This window comes from Montipora capricornis, chromosome 5 (assembly GCF_036669925.1).
Source record: "Montipora capricornis isolate CH-2021 chromosome 5, ASM3666992v2, whole genome shotgun sequence".
Taxonomy (NCBI): Eukaryota; Metazoa; Cnidaria; class Anthozoa; order Scleractinia; family Acroporidae; genus Montipora; species Montipora capricornis.
The window spans coordinates 293,546-312,500 of NC_090887.1; the positions used below are offsets into that span (position 1 = coordinate 293,546).

The window sequence follows — 18,955 nt, forward strand, 5'->3', positions numbered from 1 at the left end:
TGGAATTAGCGTTAATCGGCTTTTGAACAACCAGGCCCAGAGCCTCGAGATGATGACATTTGTTTAGGACTGAATTTCCATATATGAAAATTGGTCTATTTCTTTGCGTATTCAAAACTTTCCACTCTGAAGAACGGATTTAAAAAGTTGTGGATTCGCATGCCGGATTCACCGGATATGTGTGGACGGAAGGTGAATGATCCGCAAAGAAAAAGTTGCGAATTAAAAATATTCGGATACTTGTGGACGGGGTCTAAATTTAAGATAAGACGACAACATGAGCATACAACAATGAGTCTTTTATTCTCTATCTTTCCTTCAAAACGTTCCAAACCTGTTAATAGAGAGCTTAAGAACGCGCGCTTTTGGGACGCGCACGGCAACCGGAAGAAGAAGCCTGTCAGGACAGTGGTGTCTCCCAGATTTTTATACGAATCATCTCTAATGGAGAAAGAAGACAAGTTAAAAGGGAAAACAGCTCGGTTCCGGTTGCCGTCCGTTTTAATATTAGACGGTCTCAAAAACGCGCGTCCTTAAGCTCCCTATTGGATATTTTGCCCGTACTGTAGAGTGTAAACGAGATATTCACAAGAGACTTAACAATTGGTACATTTTAAAGTGAAGTGTCTGTTAATGTTGCCGTTGTCCTTCAGTAAAACTTTCTAATTTCCAATCCAAAGACACTTTGACTTGTACCGCTTTTATTAGTTCTTCTTTCGCTTTTGTGGAATTAGTTTTCTATTGTAGAGTGAAAAACATACTTCCCGGCTTAAACTTACATCTTAAGCTATACAAAGCTACTTTACCTAATATATGTTGGAAATTTAAAGAAAAATTGTAAGAGGAAGAAGCGTACCATAGTGCATAACAAGCATTAAAAATCTACATGGTATCGAAGTACTGCTGAAAAGCAACGTTCTAAACGACGAAAAAAAGTTTCTGTCCACAACGGGCGGCTCTCCTACAGCACACATCTCTTTTGATTGCGGCAGCCACGCCTTTCAAGTCACGCAATGCGAGTAACGCAACTGTTGAATAATTTTACAGTTCGAAATCACTGTCTTCTTCTTCAGACTCTGAATTGTCAAGCTACAAAACAAAGATAATAGGGAAAAATCAACATCAATCGTTTTAAGCTCAATTTTACAGAAACGTTATATTATTTTTAATAGTTTTAATTCTATTAAAATTTCTTTCCAATGTTTAGTCACGATAGCAAGACTTGCACAAAACACGAGAAAGCAGGAAGATTTCTCCTTGCGAAGGGGCGCGGTGCATCACGTCTCCTCACGCGAGGCAATTTGTGCGCGCGCGAGTCTTCCACTCGTCTTTCTTCCTCCAAGAACCGTATAGTATGCCATATAAATCATGTCTCAGTGTTGTTTGAAACTCAGGAATGAAGCCTTTTTCCTTGACAGTCTTTGCCGAGTTGTTCTAGGAGGGCTGCCCCCATTATTCGTCTCCAGTCGGTTGAATAAAACAAAGATTACCGCTACACCCTGGTATAAACAACTCGGCCCTTCAGCTTGAGTTACAGAAATAACAGCCAGCTTACCTCCTCAAGTTCCTCTTCGGTGTAGAACTTTGCCAAAAGCTTACGCAAGGGAATGAGACACATGATGAAGAAAGGGAACGACGGAGCAAGAGAGGTTAACTTCACAGCTACCAGGAATGCCAAGGCAAGGATTTGAATAATTGTATAGCAGTGAATCTTGCTGGTCCTTACCTAAACAAGGTCAAAAAAGAAAGATAGAATGTATTAGAATTCACCAAGTGCCGATAGCCGTGTTGTCTGCGAACAATCTTTTCATGTCAGGGTTTGAAAGTCATCGAGGATTGAGAAATGTCACACGTGAGCGAGGGGAACCCTCAAACGTCACAGTCCGTGCGCGGCTCTTAAGTTATGCGCGTATTGCACGTGACATCATACGATTCTGAATCAATCACGATCCCTGAAAGTAGAGTTTGCTTCCAGGCATCTACTGATGGAAGGCAGCAAAGTTGACTATTTGCAAACGCAGCCGAGGACTTGACCATCGACCACCTTTTGTTACTGGTGCCGTTTTCTAAATTTTCTTACTATCACATTCGTTCAAGATGACATGCCTGTTGCCCTGCGGAGACATTTTTTTCCCGAAGTTTTGTCCTTTTGACGTTCATTACCATCCATCTTTTTTTGGTTTATAATTTGCTTAAATAGACCTATACCTTTCTGACATATCCTACATCAGGATGATGTTTTGAAGGCATGAACATCATGACAGATCTGGCCGTCATCTGCAGACCGTACATCGAGCAGACCCCAAGATACAGGAGAACACCAAAGAACACTGGAATAGGAATGAGATCAAGACCTGGTGCAAGCAAAATGGACAGACCTGAAACAAGACAAAAGGACAAAGTCAAGCAAACGGCCGGGGAGCATTGAGATAGAAACACCTGGTTTTTTGCAGGCTTACAAGGTAAAAAAGTAAATCATTTCATTTTCAACCCACATTTCAAAAATGGTTTCAAGAAGAGCAAGGGGACTGAAAACAACATCCATTCGAAGCAGAAACTGATGACCTCACACTTAACTTGCTAGCGTGGTTGGAAAAGCACTACTCCTGTAAAACTATATTCCAGTGTTTGAGTAGAGGACAATGGTGGTTAGGTTCACTATGTATAATAAAGAATTCCGAACATAAAAAATGCAAATCGCTGAGGTTATACCTGAATGTAAAACCGACCTTTGCTGAAAACGTGAAACTCACCTGTCAAAATATGAATGAGAATGTTTGTGATTCTCTGTTCTTTCACTTCAATAATGTGCGGTTTCTCCCCAGGCGCATGTGATGTGCTCCATATGGACAGTGCATTGACATGAGATGCAGAACGTACTGTATCGGCACACATCCATGGTAATCCCATTAACGAAGCCCCAAATGACAATACCCCAACTACAACCAGATCCAGATTGTACCCAGGCCCCTTCTGAAGTTTATGCTCCTTCTTGCTCAGGAGAACGCCCGTCATTTCAGTTTCCATGAACAACAGAATTCCAACAAAGATGGCGGGTATGATTGCTGCAAAGATCCAACCCATTGACATGCTTGTTTTCATTCCTCCAGGGTTGATAAACCAATCACGGTCAGGATGTGTTGGATGGAAGCCATCGGTCAGTGGATTGTTGATGGAAACATGTGGTGTGATGACTTTGTCTCCCAGAGCGAAGTCTAAAACAGCCATTAAAAGAATGGCTACGACCACACTAGAATCACTGACCAGTCTTCTTGACTGAAAATAAAAACAAGAAAGATTGTAAATCCTGAAAAACGTGAAGGAATGATCTTGGCAAAAATTATTACAGTTTCAAGTTCCCTTTCCGTTAAGCCTTCACTAGACCTGTTACGCGTGTCTCTTGACGATAGATTCTGAGGTTTTCGCGAAAATGCTGCAAATATTTGTAAACGTATTCATCTTGGTCACTTTAATTATTGTTCTTAAAGCGTCTGACATTTCTGAAGCGTCCGCAAAAAGGACAAAATGGAAGCTTTGAATAAGCTAATTCTTCTCTTCATCTTTAATATCAGGTCTTTTTCCTATGAACAGTTACTAGGTAAATCCGGCACAACGACAAATTCAGAACATATTAATAAATTATTTGACCCATCTAAAAAGTAGGTTTGATCTACGATCTTCAAAGTACTCTCTCTGAGAGAGAAACATTCTTCCGGCCTTACCGAAGCTTTCAACTACCTCTCTCGGGCTGCATTCCTTAAAGTACTTTTCAGCAAAAATGTGGAATGCCATTCCGGGTGGGATACGTTGGTGAGTGCAAAAGAAAGGTGAAGTCCTTACAACTCAATGTTTCTTGTGAAGGGATTGTTACGTAAACTAAAATATCCCACTTTGTTGTCGTCAACGTAACAGCAACAGTGAGCAGCACTTATAATTATGTCCGGTAGTCCGTCGATATATTGATGATGAGTTGCAGTTGTGAGTAGTTAGCTATATTTGGCAGTTATGTTAGGCAGGCTCGTTTGTGGGCAAGTAGGCCCGCCTTTGAGCGGCAGCGGCGTCCACAGCTGTCGCAAGGAAAGATATCGTGCTCCAGAACCGTGTCTTCTTATGTGTGCCTTTTCGTAGTCATTTCGTCTGCTCTCTTCCACTCTGGTACGCGAGTTGTGCACCGCAGTTCGCCATTTATGTCGCTCCAGGGCCTGTTCCTCCCAGTGGGCAACGTCCACCCCACTCATCTTCAGGTGGCGTTTTAATACATCCTTGAATCCCAGTTTTCGTCCCCCAGGTTTCCTTTTTCCTGTTGCAGCTCACAATAGAGCAGCAGTTTGGTATGCGCGTATCTGGCATCCTCCTCACATGTCAAGCCCATCGTAACTGAGAGGCTGTTATAAGGGACTTCCACGCTATCGGTACCAGCTCGTTTCAGGACTTTTACGTCTGGCACTTTATCCTGCCACTTAAAGGGGCTAGGTCACACAATTTTAGGCCATTTCAGCACTGATCGAATGGTCATAGAATTAACTAAAATATCAAAATAACTGTTCAAAACTATAGAAGAACTCTAAGAAAACACAGGGAAGCCAAGAAGGGACATGGATGGACAAAACTGGAGAGGATTGGAATGGATTGAATTTGGGTAAATTTGAAAAACGTCGGCCCACCTTTTTTCAAATTTATATCAGTCTATATCAAAATGTCATTTACACAGCTGGAAAATCATTCTCAGTTGTTATGTGGCCGTGATTTTGCAAATGAAAGACTCTTGCTCTGCCAATTTGACGTTTAGAGCTCATAATTAACAAAATTAAAGAAAATTACCTAAAATAGCGTGACCTAGCCCCTTTAATATGCAGTAGTTGTCGGAGATGTCGAGTCTGGATCCAGGTGAGCTTTCTGATGTGTTTCCAGTAGAGGGTCTTGCACAGCAGCACTTATAATAAGTGGTACAGTAGATGTTGCTGTAAACTAAGTTTAGTCTTTCAATAAGAAGAACAACGAAATAAACGCCACTGAACAAAGTAATACTTCTACCAACCCTTTTTCCAAAAAAGTGACTTGTCCTGAACTTGCGCATGTAGAAAGCCACAAAAAAAGTTCCCAGAACCAAGATTGTTGAAAGCAATGCAGTGTTGGGTTCACCTTCAAGTTTACCATCTGATCCATCTGAAGATTTCGTTGAATCGCCGCGACCTAGAGGATTCTTCTTGTACAACTGTAAAGTAGAAACGGAATTTAATCTCGTGAGTTTGCATAACCAGGTCAACGTAGAGGGGTTTTCAATTGATTGTCGTAAAACAAATACTTCGACCAATCACAGTACAAATTCGTAGCAATTCCGTGCAACTTGCTCAAAGCACGGGAAAAATTGCCTGTGCAAGTCGCGGTAGACCCAATCGGCTAAATCAATATTGTACCCAATTCAAACCATTTGGGAATGAAACGTTTTGTTCCAGGTATTTCTATATCATTTACGGTGGCTCAAGAAACGTTCTTATTAGAAGGATTGACACTACAACACTTTATCCCTTGATAGCAATGTTACGGTACCATATCAAACACCTATTATTGCTGAAAAGTATTCGGCCATTTTTGTGACGTAAAAAGTTACCGTGGCAACAGGAAAAACACCTCACATTTTGGCTTTAGCTGCTTGTATCTCAAAAGCGAACTCGGTGACCCCCATTTTGTATTTCTGAAATGTAATCAGCATGCCAGAATGAAACCTTCTGCTAAGTTTAAAAAATTAAGTGGGGCGAATTCAGAGCCACCTTAAATAATTGAAATTTTAAGATAGCTGTGAATCCGCTCCACAGAATTTTTTAAACTTTGCAGCCGGAGAGTTTTATCTTGGCCTGCTGATCACTTTTGTGCAATAATAAATTGGGGTAACCGATATATATATAGAGAGAGACGTGAGTGCTGGTCAACTCCTATTTTAATGTATTCTTATGAGCTCAGAGGCGTTGATCACGCAACTAGTATAAACACATCAATATCACGCAAGTTGGTGTCACATTGTCACAAAACGGTATCGTTACAAAGCTACATTTATTTTGCTGTTTGCTGTAAACGGGAAAAATGGGTTTCTACTTGAATCTACTAGTTGATAAGAAGCCCACTTCTCGAGTGACTGTAAGTACACCTGTATTTTCAGAAAGGAGGGTTAGAGCTTGACTTACAATGTTCTACCCTCAGTCAGAGCAAGTAATAAGTGGAAGATCTGGGAAATAATTTGGCTTTAAAATAGTTTATTTGTAAATTGCACTTCCCGTAATGTAATGACTTCGTGAACTTTCAAATTTAAATATAACGTAAAAGTTACAGGCTGCTTGGTATCTTGTGATAATTAACAAAGACCCAAAGTACCTTGATGAGCAGAGCAATTGGTTCATAGATGAAGATTGCAGATATGAGGAGCTCAAAGATGTCTTCAGTGAAGCGAGTGAAGTATTTGATGAGAAAACAGCCCTCCAATGCAACCACACCAAACAGGATAATCATGACCCAAAAGCCGATCCAGCATCGCCAGGTAAGAAACTCCACATCGTAACTCTTACAAAACTGAAATGCAACATAGAGTTATTGCTAAAGAGTTCAACTTTAAGTTAAAGTCTGCTACGAGCCGAGTGGCCCATCAGGCCGGCGCTTATCTCCGCTTACTGTAGCATGATTTGACTAGGAGTATTTCTACTCCCCCCTGGATGGGATGCTACTCCATCGCAGGGTTACCTCCAGCATTAAATTCGCCAGTACCCATTTATTCACCTGGGTGGAGAGAGGCACCGTGAGAGTAAAGTATCTTGCCCAAGAACACAACACAACCCACCCAGGGCTCGAATTCGAACCGCTCGATCCAGAGTCCAGCGCACTACCGTTAGGCCACCGCGCCTCCTGAGATTAACTTTACTATACCTACGTTATAAAAAATGTTATAAAATACTGCTAAAAAGTCATTTTAAGCATTAAAACCTTTTTTGAATTAATGGACAGGACATTCCAGATGTTTCATTTTTATCAAACCAAGAGATGAAGCAAGTACAAGGTGAACAATCATAGTACCAGTAAGGTGTTAAATTTTGTCACTGTTAATAATAAATTTTTAAGCAAAGTTTTATTGCAGTAATACTTGTGGAAAGCTTTAAGAAGTTGGTCTTTGATGTTCAATAAGTAAGGGTACTTAAAAAAAAGAGTGAAATAAGAAACATACTGGGTGCCTATGTTTTTTTCTGCTCACATGCAAGTTGGGGAAAGTTCCAAATTTATCAATTTACAACGACCATAATTTTGCAAGATTGCAAGATTTTAATTTTCTGTTCAGTGAATAGTAAATAGTGAATAGTTTATTTGAGTAAAAATTTGCAGCCAAAGGGCTGAATTGCGTTATACATTAAATACAAGAGTAGATACTAATAGACGTATACATTAAAAATTGAAAAAGGTGCGTTTGGCTCTATTGGTTTTAAAACTAACATCATGAATTCGAGAACGTCTTAGATTATATACTTAGACTTATGCCAAGGTGTTAATAGCTTATGTAAACGATGAGAGATATCCCCTTCTATTGAGTTAAAGAGTGACTGGCTTAGATGATGGTGATGCTGCTCTAATGAGTCTAAATTTATGGATAAAAGAGTGTCTGAGTAAGTTTTATTTGGACAAATTATTGCCAAGACCCACTCTAAGTATTTAACCAAGTACTCAGAAAGTGAAGACTGAAAAACTGGTATGGCATAATCATATACAGACCTTATACATGTGATATAAAAACTTAGTAACTCTGCCTTAGAGACACATGAACGTTTTAGCTGCTTTAGAAAATAAAGGCGTTTAGCAGCTTTTTTAACTACTGTTAACATATGCTCGTTCCAAGTAAGGACTCATACCCCTCCATTACCATAATCACCTTCAATGACTTGTAATGATTTTAATATAACACCACATAACACACCATACCACAGGTCACTGATTTATCCAAGAACATTTTACTTTCATCATTGATAATGATAATACCATGACATGTAGCCTCTTGAACAGACACTATTAAGGCCACCTGAAATTGTCAGGTGTTTTTAATTGACAAATGCTTAAATTGTGGAGTTAAGGTGATTCCCTGGTTTTGCATTGCGCATTCCTACTGCGCACGATTTTTGCGTCATCAGCACGCGCACATGAGCGCACGCGCGCGTACAAAACATAAGGGATTTCCCTCAAACTAAGCTCGATAGCGAGATAAAAGCTCCTTTTCTCTTAAACGAGCACGGTGACCCCCACTTTTTATTTTATAAATTCAATGAGAACAATATCCGCAATAACTGAGAAAAAATTTGGCTGAAATCTATAGCTACTTTTTTGGCAAATGAAATAAATGCTACAGATAGAGACGTAACGGGCCCAGCAGAGCAAGTCCAAATTATGTTTCCTTTAAAGGATAAAAATATCAATTAATAATGCAGGGTATTTGAAGCCATTTTTTCTGGGACGTAGATGAATAAGCAATCAAAGAAAGTCGAACTTTGTGTGATATAGCACGCTGCATTGAAAAATAATCGATCTTGTTTGTTGTGCACTGAGATAACCAAAAGTCACCTAAATAACCATATTTGTCAGCATCGTGGCATGAAAACAAGCACGGTGACCCCCTCTTTTTATTACCTTTTTAACATCTCCTTGTACTGTAATGTCATCATACCAAGTTTCATCGGAAATCTGTGACGGGTTCTTTTACCCGGGAATCACCTTAAGTGCGAGGATCACCTCTATCTTTTGACTATTTTGTTGCACAATAGCAGGAGAACTGGATGACAAGCCAAAAAAGAGCCTCCTTAGGAGGTCATAGACATGTTCTCCCATCTCCGTCCAAGTATGGATACTACTGACATAAACTTTATTTTGATACTTACATCATATATACTCTGTTCAAAGACCAGTATAGGACCAGTTGCACCAATTATCATCATGGGTTGTCCAGCAAAGAGTCCTAAGATGATGCTACCAGCAGAAGCTGATACAATCACCTCGGTCAGTCCCAGCCAGCCCTCTGTTTTGTCTTCCAGCAGACCACCAAATGCAATGTTTGTGGCAAACAGGGCAAAGTAAAGAAAGAGAGAGGCAAAAAGGCTGTGCAGATTGAAACCATCTCTGAAATCACTGAGGTAGAACTTGCCACGTCGCTTGATGTCCTGAAACAGCCCTCCAAAGAAAGTGCCTGTCCGTAGCAAGGCAGTGTCTCCTTCTGAGTGGCTGGAGTGTGCTGATGTAAAAAATTATTGATGAGTGAAACTGTAACGAAACAAATGCACCTTAAAATGTCCATAGGAATTTGCTAGAGTGAAGATGTCAAATTGATGTTGTAGTACAGAAGCCAGTACTTAATACAGAAAAGGAAACAGCCTTACCAGCTTTGGCCATCTTTCTCCTTAGTGCAATGGCTCTGCTCTGAGCAATCAGTATGGGTAACAGGACATTACGATCCCAATTTCCTGGAGGCAATACAACTGTGTCCTCAAGAAACTCATTTATTGCTGTTAAGAGATGCTCACGTGAATCTGCTCTGTAGGCAACATCATGAAAAGCCTAAAAGAAAAAAAAAATTGTAAAAGAGTTACTATATGACAGCACAGGAGAAGCTTGTAATAGGAATGCCTCTACATAATTGGCTAGAAAATTTTTCTGAGGAATTCAATGTTACATGTGCATGTTTGTGGAGCTCTGGTGGGGAAAAAGTTACTACTTTTGCCAGCCAAATTGTCTGGAATTATCTGGCCCATCCTGCCCTCACAGCTGATGAGGAGCCACTGCAAAGGTATGGCCCACGCTATTGATATTAAAGCACCACACATGAAAAAAAAAATGCAATATATTATCCCATCACAAACTCACCTGATCTGACATCAACGTGGCAATTGAGCGACCAATCTGGTGGTATGATTCTTTATTATCGCTTGGACCTAACATGACAAATAAGAACCTGACTGGTATTGACACTTCTGAGACCTGTGCCAGATTACAGCCTTTGGCCAAACGTACAAATGCCAGCACAGAATCTTCCAGATCATCTAGTGTGCCAACAAGCACATTTGTCGCTTCTGCACCCTCTGGGATTCTGCATTTTATATCTGATTCTTGCTCATCTAATGCAGCCTCCATTTTATGTGGGTCCTTCTGAAAGATTAAAAGTAAAATAATAATCAGATGAGTGAACATATTAAGGCATGCTGAAGGAAGAGAAGGCTGATTGTGAGCCAATAGATATTAAACAAAAACGTTTTAGTGCCACAAAAGGCACTAAAACTGATTTCTCCAACTTGTAAACAATGGGTTTCGATGCAGCTCCAATTTGTCACTCCATTGTCATGAGTCATTGAAAAAGCTGAGTTCTGACAAGATCATTAACCTTGTGTAGCTTGGCCTCAAGTGTCCTGAAGCTCATCGGAAGAAAATAGAAATCAGAATCAGAAGGTTGGAGTATCAATGCTAGATGGGTCACACCTTACAATATTTATTGACATAACTTAATTATGGTATTTAAAACAAACCTGCATGTCTTTTGAGCCATCTGTTTTAAGGCGAATATTTCCATTCCCGATTCCTTCACTTTCACCATTGTAGCCTACATTGTCAGATGCAACAACAATCTTTCTGCGTTTCTTGGAAGATAGACGACGCATAATGCCAGACTGTTGATTTTGTTGTTGTTGTTGATGTTGATGTCTGTGTTGCAGAAGTAGTGCTGTTAGAACTTTTGCACTGTCCTCTTGTTTCAGCTGGTCCGTCAACACCATGTTTTCAACAACGGCCTGTGCAATGCTTTGCAAATCAAACCTCTCAAGGTCCAGCAGCACTGTACCTATGAGATCCAACCAAATGGTTCAGTAAGCTCACAGTCTAACACAAGAATAAAGAATAATGATTGTACTTATGAATGGGGCAGCCCTTTGACATTAATAATAATTATTAACAAACAACAGAAATACGTAAATGTTGCAAGAACTGCACGTACATTACATGAGTTATAATGCCCATAAATATAATTAAGTCCAGGTCCTAGCCTGGGATGTAACGCATTCTAAAGATTCTAGGGTGGAATTAAGATCTTGCATCAAAATCTTCATGCAAGACTTTGTAGCATCTCCAATGGAAGAAAGAGTTCAGACAATAAGAAAGATCTCATTAAAGTTGGTGTGGTAAAGTCATGCAAAAGGGTACAACAAAGACTGCAGAACAAAAATAATCCCACAAACAATATTACCGGTCAAAAGAAAAACAAGTTGTTCTGTATGTGTAGTACTCATTTTTATACATTTTCTTTGCTGTACTCTTCTACACAACAATGTGAAAATTAATAACCAATCCTATAACCATGTAGTTTCATTCATTCTCTATCTTTACTTTAAAGACATTCATACCAATCCCTTTATGGGATTATTTTCCCACAATGAAATAGGTGTAGAATTACACAAAAGAATAGAATATTGTGAAATACTATATATAGTTTTGTTTAAAAATGGCCTTTTTAAATTACAAATTTTACAAATTTATATTGCGCAGTTTCCATGGCGAGATGAGTGAAATAAGGAGTATGATTTCCTTCATTTTAAGAAATGGAAATTGAAACATTGTTTATACCTTTTTCTAGTCCTTTTTTGAGCTCAAGCAAACTGTGAAAGGTCAGTGAGGCAACATGTGGCTTTCCCCAACGGTTTGAATCATCAACGTTTTCTTCAAACTTGATCCAGCGAGCAGTCTCCTTCCATTCCATTTGTCCTCCATTCTTTGTTAGTTCCTCCAATTCAACAAATGCCTGGAATGAAAGAAAAACAAATGATTATATGAAACAACAATGTAAATCACTGATTTTCTTTTAAAAAGAGCAATCAATCTACTTAAATTTCAATTATCAAATAAGGCTTAGTGGGCGTGTTTTGGAAGCCTCTCAGTGTAAGGATTTTTAATAAAATTAAGTGCTAATTAAACTAACAACAAAGAAAGCTGTCACTTAAGCAATGGGCAGTCCAAAGGTCTCTGATATCAACTCCTTGGTTCTTGATGAGCACCTGACATGATAACTGTGTGCTAATGTACGTAACATCACTGAGCAATTTTTCTGAGATGTTTTTCAGGATCATTTACCTGCCTTCCTCACTTCTCCTCTTGCTGCTAAAATGCTAATGCAGTGTGACTACAAGTGTAGACTCATTGCCAATTTTTGCAGTCATCTTGCCAACTGGGAAGGCACCTTAGCAATCACAATGGATGCTCTATCTTATACTATGTTTGATGCAGTTATTAATTTATAAAGGTATTAATGGTAGAATTATGGCAGCTAGTAAAGTGGTGTTGACAGGTAGCGAATTTGTCAAAATTGGTGCAGTTCGGGCCATGTTATTTTTGGGTCAAAATAAGTAACAAGAGATCAATAGAAAGAATGCAGATGATACCTCATGTGGTTTTCGGTCATATGCTGTAGTCCTTAAAAGGGTTTGCATTCCTGAAGCTTTCCGTGGAGCACCACCAGTTTTTCGCCCTGCATATAAAATTACCATAGTTAATTATTTAAATATCCTTCTTGTTATCTGTTTTACATCTAAACATTTTGTGACATCCCTGAATGATAAACCATTTAATAGTTTACTGTTCAGGGATGTCATAAAAATTACCTAAACTAGACCCTTAAAATAAAACCCCCAAAGGCTTGGAAAACTGTTTTAGGTATTCCTTAATTATCCAAAGAAAGTTTATGTGAGTTAATAGTGAGCAAGCAAACCGGCGTTTCTAAAACGAGGGTAAGGGTAAGACCAAGGGTGAGGGTATTAGGGTGAGGATACGAATACAAAAAGTATCCTAAAAATGCATAAAAGCTAACCTTAGGCCTAATTAGGCCTAAACAAAAGTTTAAGGTTAGCCTTGATGCATTTTTAGGATACGTTTTGTATTCGTATCCTGACCCTTACCCTCACCCTTGGTCTTACCCTTACCCTTGTTTTAGAAATGCCGGCAAGCAAACATGTTAACATTTTTTTTCTTCTTTTTATTTTTGCATGTGACCAAACTCAATTGGGATGTGCAAAGGACCAGTAGAGGCTAAACCCCAGACAACAAGTATATTCAATGATTCAGCGTATCGGTATGTAATTATATTATTTGCCAAAAATTACCTTTCTTTAAGACAAATATTACTGATTAATCATGATTCCAGAACACATTTTAAAAAATTCAATTGCTTTTACCTCAAAAACAGTATATTTAAAAAAATACCTGTCACATCAATATCAATATCTGCTGGATCTAAGTCCCCCAAAACATTCTTTTCTCCTTTTTCCAAGGTCATTCGTTGATGGAGAGTTTCAATGTCCTTCTGTGTCACTTGCCCTGTTCTCACTCTGTCTTCAAATTGTTCTCTTTCATGTTTTGTTCTGTGATGGTGAGAATTATGGAGTTTCTCTTTACCATCTGTATGCTGTCCCTGCGCTGCCCGAATACGACATTCTTCGACAGTTGGCATGTCGACTGTTTCATACATATGAGGGACATCTCTGCTGTCAATTGAATTATTAACTGTTGTACTCTGGCTGTCAGTCATTGTTGGCAACTGAAAACCCTGACTTCGTCTTCGATCCAGTGTTCTGTCTCCTTTAACCATCCTCCCACAATTTTACCCAGGCCTGTCTGATGTTATCTGAAGTGGACCCACTTTTTGGTAACCTGATAATGATGAGAAAATAACATGAATTACATAGTTCCAGTGTATTCAAATGTTGTGACCAGATTTGTGAAAAAGAGAGCAAAGTTTTGAAGTAAAAGCACTTTTTGCTCAGCTCAAAAAAGATCCATTGTTAACTTGGATGGCTGTTCGAGAAACCAAAGTACTACTTAAAAAAAAAAACAAGTCAACAGCTACTACAACTACTTCTGCATAACCAGATGAAAGACACCCATCAGATTCATGAGAGAAAAGCATAACTCTTCTACAGAGATCACATTAGGCAGAGTTTACTGTTCTTAAAGTGGGATTATTCCAGACAAAAGCTACTTTTTAAAACTACCCTTGATGTTTTTAAGACAATTAAAATAACTTCTAAATACTACTTAAACTGTTGACTCTTTACATACCTTAAGGTACACACTTTTTTGTTCCGCTTTAGAATTTTCCGAGAATTTTAAGACATGTCAGCCAGATTACAATAATGGTTAGGAATCAATGTTAATATGAAAACAGCATTTTCTTTCTTTACATGAGACTGAAATGGATCTAAATGGAATAAAAATTCAAAAAGACTATTGATTTATGCCAAGAATGTACAAAAGCTAAGTGCCCCTTAATGCCAATTGATGAAAATTTACAAATACTGTTTTTTTAGTTCTCCTATAAGAACAACAACAACAGCAATATCATAATGATGATAATAATAATAATAATAATAATAATAAGTCCATATGAGTCCATTCGGGAACATCTTCTCAGTGACCCATTTGCCTTTCTAACTCATTAATTTACAGCAGTCACTATATTGCACATACAGAAGCTATATGACTAATGGGGTAATATTTCATCAGTTCCTTTAGCAATGACTTTTTGAATATTACAAAAACCATTTCGTTGGTTTAAATCTTTTTTAGGGACTCTGTAAGTTAATATTCCTATGCATGCACACTTACAACCTATAAACATAACTTTGCCCAATTCACTGACATGAAGACATCAAAAGCATTTAAGGATGACTGCCAGTTCTTGTTGACTGTTTTTGGCAGAAAATGATATTACATGCTTCTGTTTTAAGGGATGCAGGAAAGCAAGAGTTAAATTTTATGATCATGTAATAATTACTTTACGAAGATACAATATCTAAACAAAAACTGATGTCTGTAAAGAAATTTCACATATGATTCTGCATTTTTAAAGATTATGTAGCATTAACTACACAACACCAATAAACCGTCTTCTGTCCCAATTAATGTTCTTTTGTCATTGCCATGAAATTAATAATCTACAGGACATCCGTGTTTGTAGAATATTTTATGTACAGTAAGGTAATAAATTTCTTCAGGATGGGCAGACTTCAGACTACACTATATTTATATCAATTTATTGGATCATTACAACATGATTCTGCACATTTAAGAAAACTGTGCTGAGCTGCGAAATAATTCTGAAACAGTGCAATGGACAATGAAATACAAAGAAAACAAGACAACAAACAATAAGCTACAAAATTAATGCACTAAAGGAAACAAAAGGAAAGTTTTGTCACCCCAAAACTACCGGTCATTTATAAACATGAATAACACTAATTTTTGTTTGGCAATAACTATTGTACTACCTGATTGATGTGTTCAAAGTCCAAAAGTCAATTCTCATTGTACTCAATTAATATATGGTGCAAGGAAAAGGGTCTTCTCTTTAAAGCTCAAGGAGAAAAAAACTACATGTCATAATGCACACAGAATATCCTGGACCCTAACCGTGACAAACAGTTACCAAACTTTTCCAACCACACTCATGTGTCTCCATCCCACCAGACTCAAATGTGTCTGAATTCGGGTTACAAATGCTTCAAATAACGGTACATTTTAGGATAGGTTGACATCTTTACCTGGCTTTTGACATTCAATGACATCTTAATCTTCAATTACATTTTTGCACATTTGAGCAGATATAACCAGCAATCAAGTTTGAACTTTGCAGTCCAGCCTAACTCTCAGACCATAACCTAACCTACTAGATTCCTTTGGCAAGCAGGTTCTTCTTTATGGAAAAGCAAAAAAGGGGAAGGTTCATCATGCCCCCTTGGAAGAGCTGGCTACAAAATCCATAAAATTGATGGTGGTATACATCAAAATAAACTAAATGACAGAAACTACACCATTAAAAAAACTCTCAATTGTTGAAAACATATTAAAAAATTGATCCATGAGATCTGCCAATAAGAATTAAAACTAAAATGTGCACAACCGAATCAGTGTAAAGTAAAAACTGATACACACAAATAGTATTAATAATGATATTATTAATAGTTAACCTATTGACTCCCAGGGGTTCCCCATTGACGAGTAAAATCGTCTGGTGTTAGACAGAGTAAAATACCAAGTCTGGCCGGTTTAGGCCGGTTTGGACATCAAAGGGTTAATTAATGGGGTCAATCACTCACTGTACCTGAACCCTTTGACGTCCAAACTGGCCTAAACAGGCCAGACTAACCCTAAAGCCAGAGTATTTTACTCTGTCTAACGCCAGACGATTTTACTCGTCAATCAGGAACCCCTGGGAGTCAATGGGTTAATGTCTTTTGACAAATATCTGTAATATGGTTCACACCAACTATTGATGTAGCAGTAGCAGAAGTGGTAGTGGTAGTGGTAGTGGTAGTGGTAGTGGTAGTAGTAGCTTTAGCAGTTTGCTGCAGTAGCATGCAGTAGGAGAAGAATCAAAATATGCATAATTTTACATTTCTCTGTTCAGTCAAATGACATGATGCTCTAAAATCCAAGAGAAACCCTAACCCTAAACATTCTGTTTGAAGTCAGTCCCCACTGCATGCAAGTGTAGCACAAAGGGGGAGGGGGTTCAATTAAGTAGTCTTCATGTGCTAGGGGTATACAGTCATGTGGCTGTGGTAGAAAACACCACTATGTGATGTGTCACACTCTCCAGTATATGTACTTCAAACCATTTACTAAGCCAAACATACTTTTCATGTTCCATTTGCATTGGGGCTAAGCATTAGGCTCAGTTTTTTGTAATGGATGGAAGTATTTACTGGTGCTGTCTACCTTTTGAACCACAAGGCCTTAAGCCCCAGTTGTTTAAAGGGTTGACATTCTTGGAGAAATCACTTAAAACTGTAGCTTTCAACAGTGCTTAGTAACTGTACTACTTAATACTGAATTATCCGCTAGAGGCGCAGTGCATTTTTTGAGCAACCAGGGCCTGGTAGATGTGTTTGACAATACTCCCACTCTACACAACATAGATACATAATATTTGTCAAGGAATGAAATAAGGCAACATGTTAAGCGATCCATGCCAAACATATCACATACATATCCAAGTACTGCTACAGTCAACAAACAATTCATGATATGCTAAAGCAAAGCAGTCTATTGTCTGGAATATGATTACTATCACTTTTCATACCAACAGTATTGTAGCAAAACTGTCATTACATGTGGTGTCTGCAAACAAAAGTGATTTGTGCAAAACAACACGTGCCTGTGCACGTTTGCAATCAGCACACGTGACTTGAGTTATGACACACAATGAGCAGAACAAAAAAAGAAGGTTTAGCAGTTAGACTGACAGTTATCCCTTATGCCTTTGCGGCCTAGTTTTGAACACTACACTAATGGAAGCAATTGTTAATTTATTTAAAAGACTTAAAATGTATTTACATCTCAATATAAGTATTTAGCAATATTATTACTAGGGACAGTTATTTCGACAGATCAGCAAGAGCAAATCTTCAAATAATAATGAGAATAATAATTATTATTCTTACTATTCTTCTTCTTCTTCTTCTTCTTCTTATTATTATTATTATTATTATTATTATTATTATTATTGTTGTTATTAGTAATGTTACACATTGAAGGTTTCAATTAAATTAAAAGCAAAGACCTTTCATTTTCAAAATTTCTCATGTAACAGTACTTCATGACAAACCTAGCCTTGCCTCAGCTTTCCAACCTTGTCAACACATTTTACATGATGCCAACCATTCGTCTTTAAACCTAAATCTATTTGGGAAGCTTTCACTGACTAATTTATGAACTAGACCTACATACAACAGCTACGGTAACTTATGAAAAAACTTAAGAGATAGCTGAACACATAAAACTTTTTATATGTAAACATTTACGTAATAATATCAATTGATCATTTGAAAGAATACTCATGACTACAATCAGTGACAATCAAATAAAAATTTCCTATTATTTCCATGAAATCATTATGCCCAAGTTCTCCTAAATACACTGGCCTGATGCAGAAAGAACTATGGATAATGGCTTTATCATGACCCAATAACACCAAACTTTTGACAATAAAGTTATTCACAACCAATCAAACACACAAAGGGTTAATGAACTTAACACAAATCCTCAGTAAATACAAAAAGAGAAGATAGAAAACAAACCTTTCGTGGTCTTCAGATTCCACAAATGAAAGCAGGTTTGGATGGCATGTAGTGTGTGGCCACCTCACAATATTGAAAACATTCATTGGCAGAACACACATGAATATAAAGTCAATACTATACAGCCCCAATACATAAAGTGAATATTTGCTTAACTTTTCAATATACAAGTATAAAATGATTTCTTTGCGTGTGAATTAATAAGGCTGGGAGATTAAATTGGTACTTGACATCTTCAAATTTCTACCTTTGTCCTCTTATATGACCTTGGTACAAGTTAAAACTAATGAAAGTTGTCAGATTGAACTCTAGGAACTTTAATAATAACTATTCCTGTAATAATTCCCAAACACATTTCTGGACAATAATGCTAGTAGGGTCCCCTCCCCAAAGCCCTTGTTAGTCATCTGGGAAAAACTTCCAGAGAGGACTAATATGGGAATAGGTATGACGGCGAAAAGTTAAGAGGGGTTATTTTGGGATATCGATCGGGTGAGAGCAATACATATCCCAGCGTCATGGTCATATACGAAAGATATATATACGCTCAAGTTTAAGTTCGACAAATGACGTTCCACTTTGAGAAAATCACACATATGCTCACCTGTTCTTTTAAGCAACAAGGACAGTTCAAAATTGATTTAAAACACCTCCACAAATCTACTTTCATTGTTAATTCTGGTCATAGAAAATAAATGCCTTTTGTAAAAAGAAGAAATCTTGAATATTTGATCAAAGTTTAATTTACCGTACGCGACGTAGGTTAAATAGGATTTGAAGTTTAAGTATTATGGGTATAATAAAAGCAGAGGATAGCTTGTCAT

The 18,955-nt window shown here is 37.9% G+C and overlaps 1 protein-coding gene across 2 annotated transcripts; it reads right to left on the reverse strand.

The window, feature by feature from the left end:
- Positions 1-284: 284 nt before the first annotated feature.
- LOC138048974 (anion exchange protein 2-like) lies at positions 285-18,246 on the reverse strand. 2 transcript variants are annotated; one of them, XM_068895051.1, is made up of 14 exons: positions 18,132-18,246; positions 13,258-13,704; positions 12,441-12,526; positions 11,629-11,803; positions 10,539-10,849; positions 9,883-10,164; positions 9,399-9,576; positions 8,904-9,253; positions 6,370-6,564; positions 5,039-5,215; positions 2,754-3,276; positions 2,209-2,378; positions 1,556-1,726; positions 285-1,089 (listed from the first exon to the last, which is right to left on the reverse strand). In XM_068895051.1, the coding sequence occupies exons 2-14, from the start codon at positions 13,640-13,642 to the stop codon at positions 1,042-1,044; spliced, it is 3,051 nt and encodes a 1,016-aa protein (XP_068751152.1). In that variant the 5' UTR covers positions 13,643-13,704; positions 18,132-18,246; the 3' UTR covers positions 285-1,041. The 2 variants fall into 2 exon arrangements, with proteins under 2 accessions (XP_068751152.1, XP_068751153.1); XM_068895052.1 differs by lacking the exon at positions 18,132-18,246 and adding an exon at positions 14,113-15,299.
- Positions 18,247-18,955: the final 709 nt, after the last annotated feature.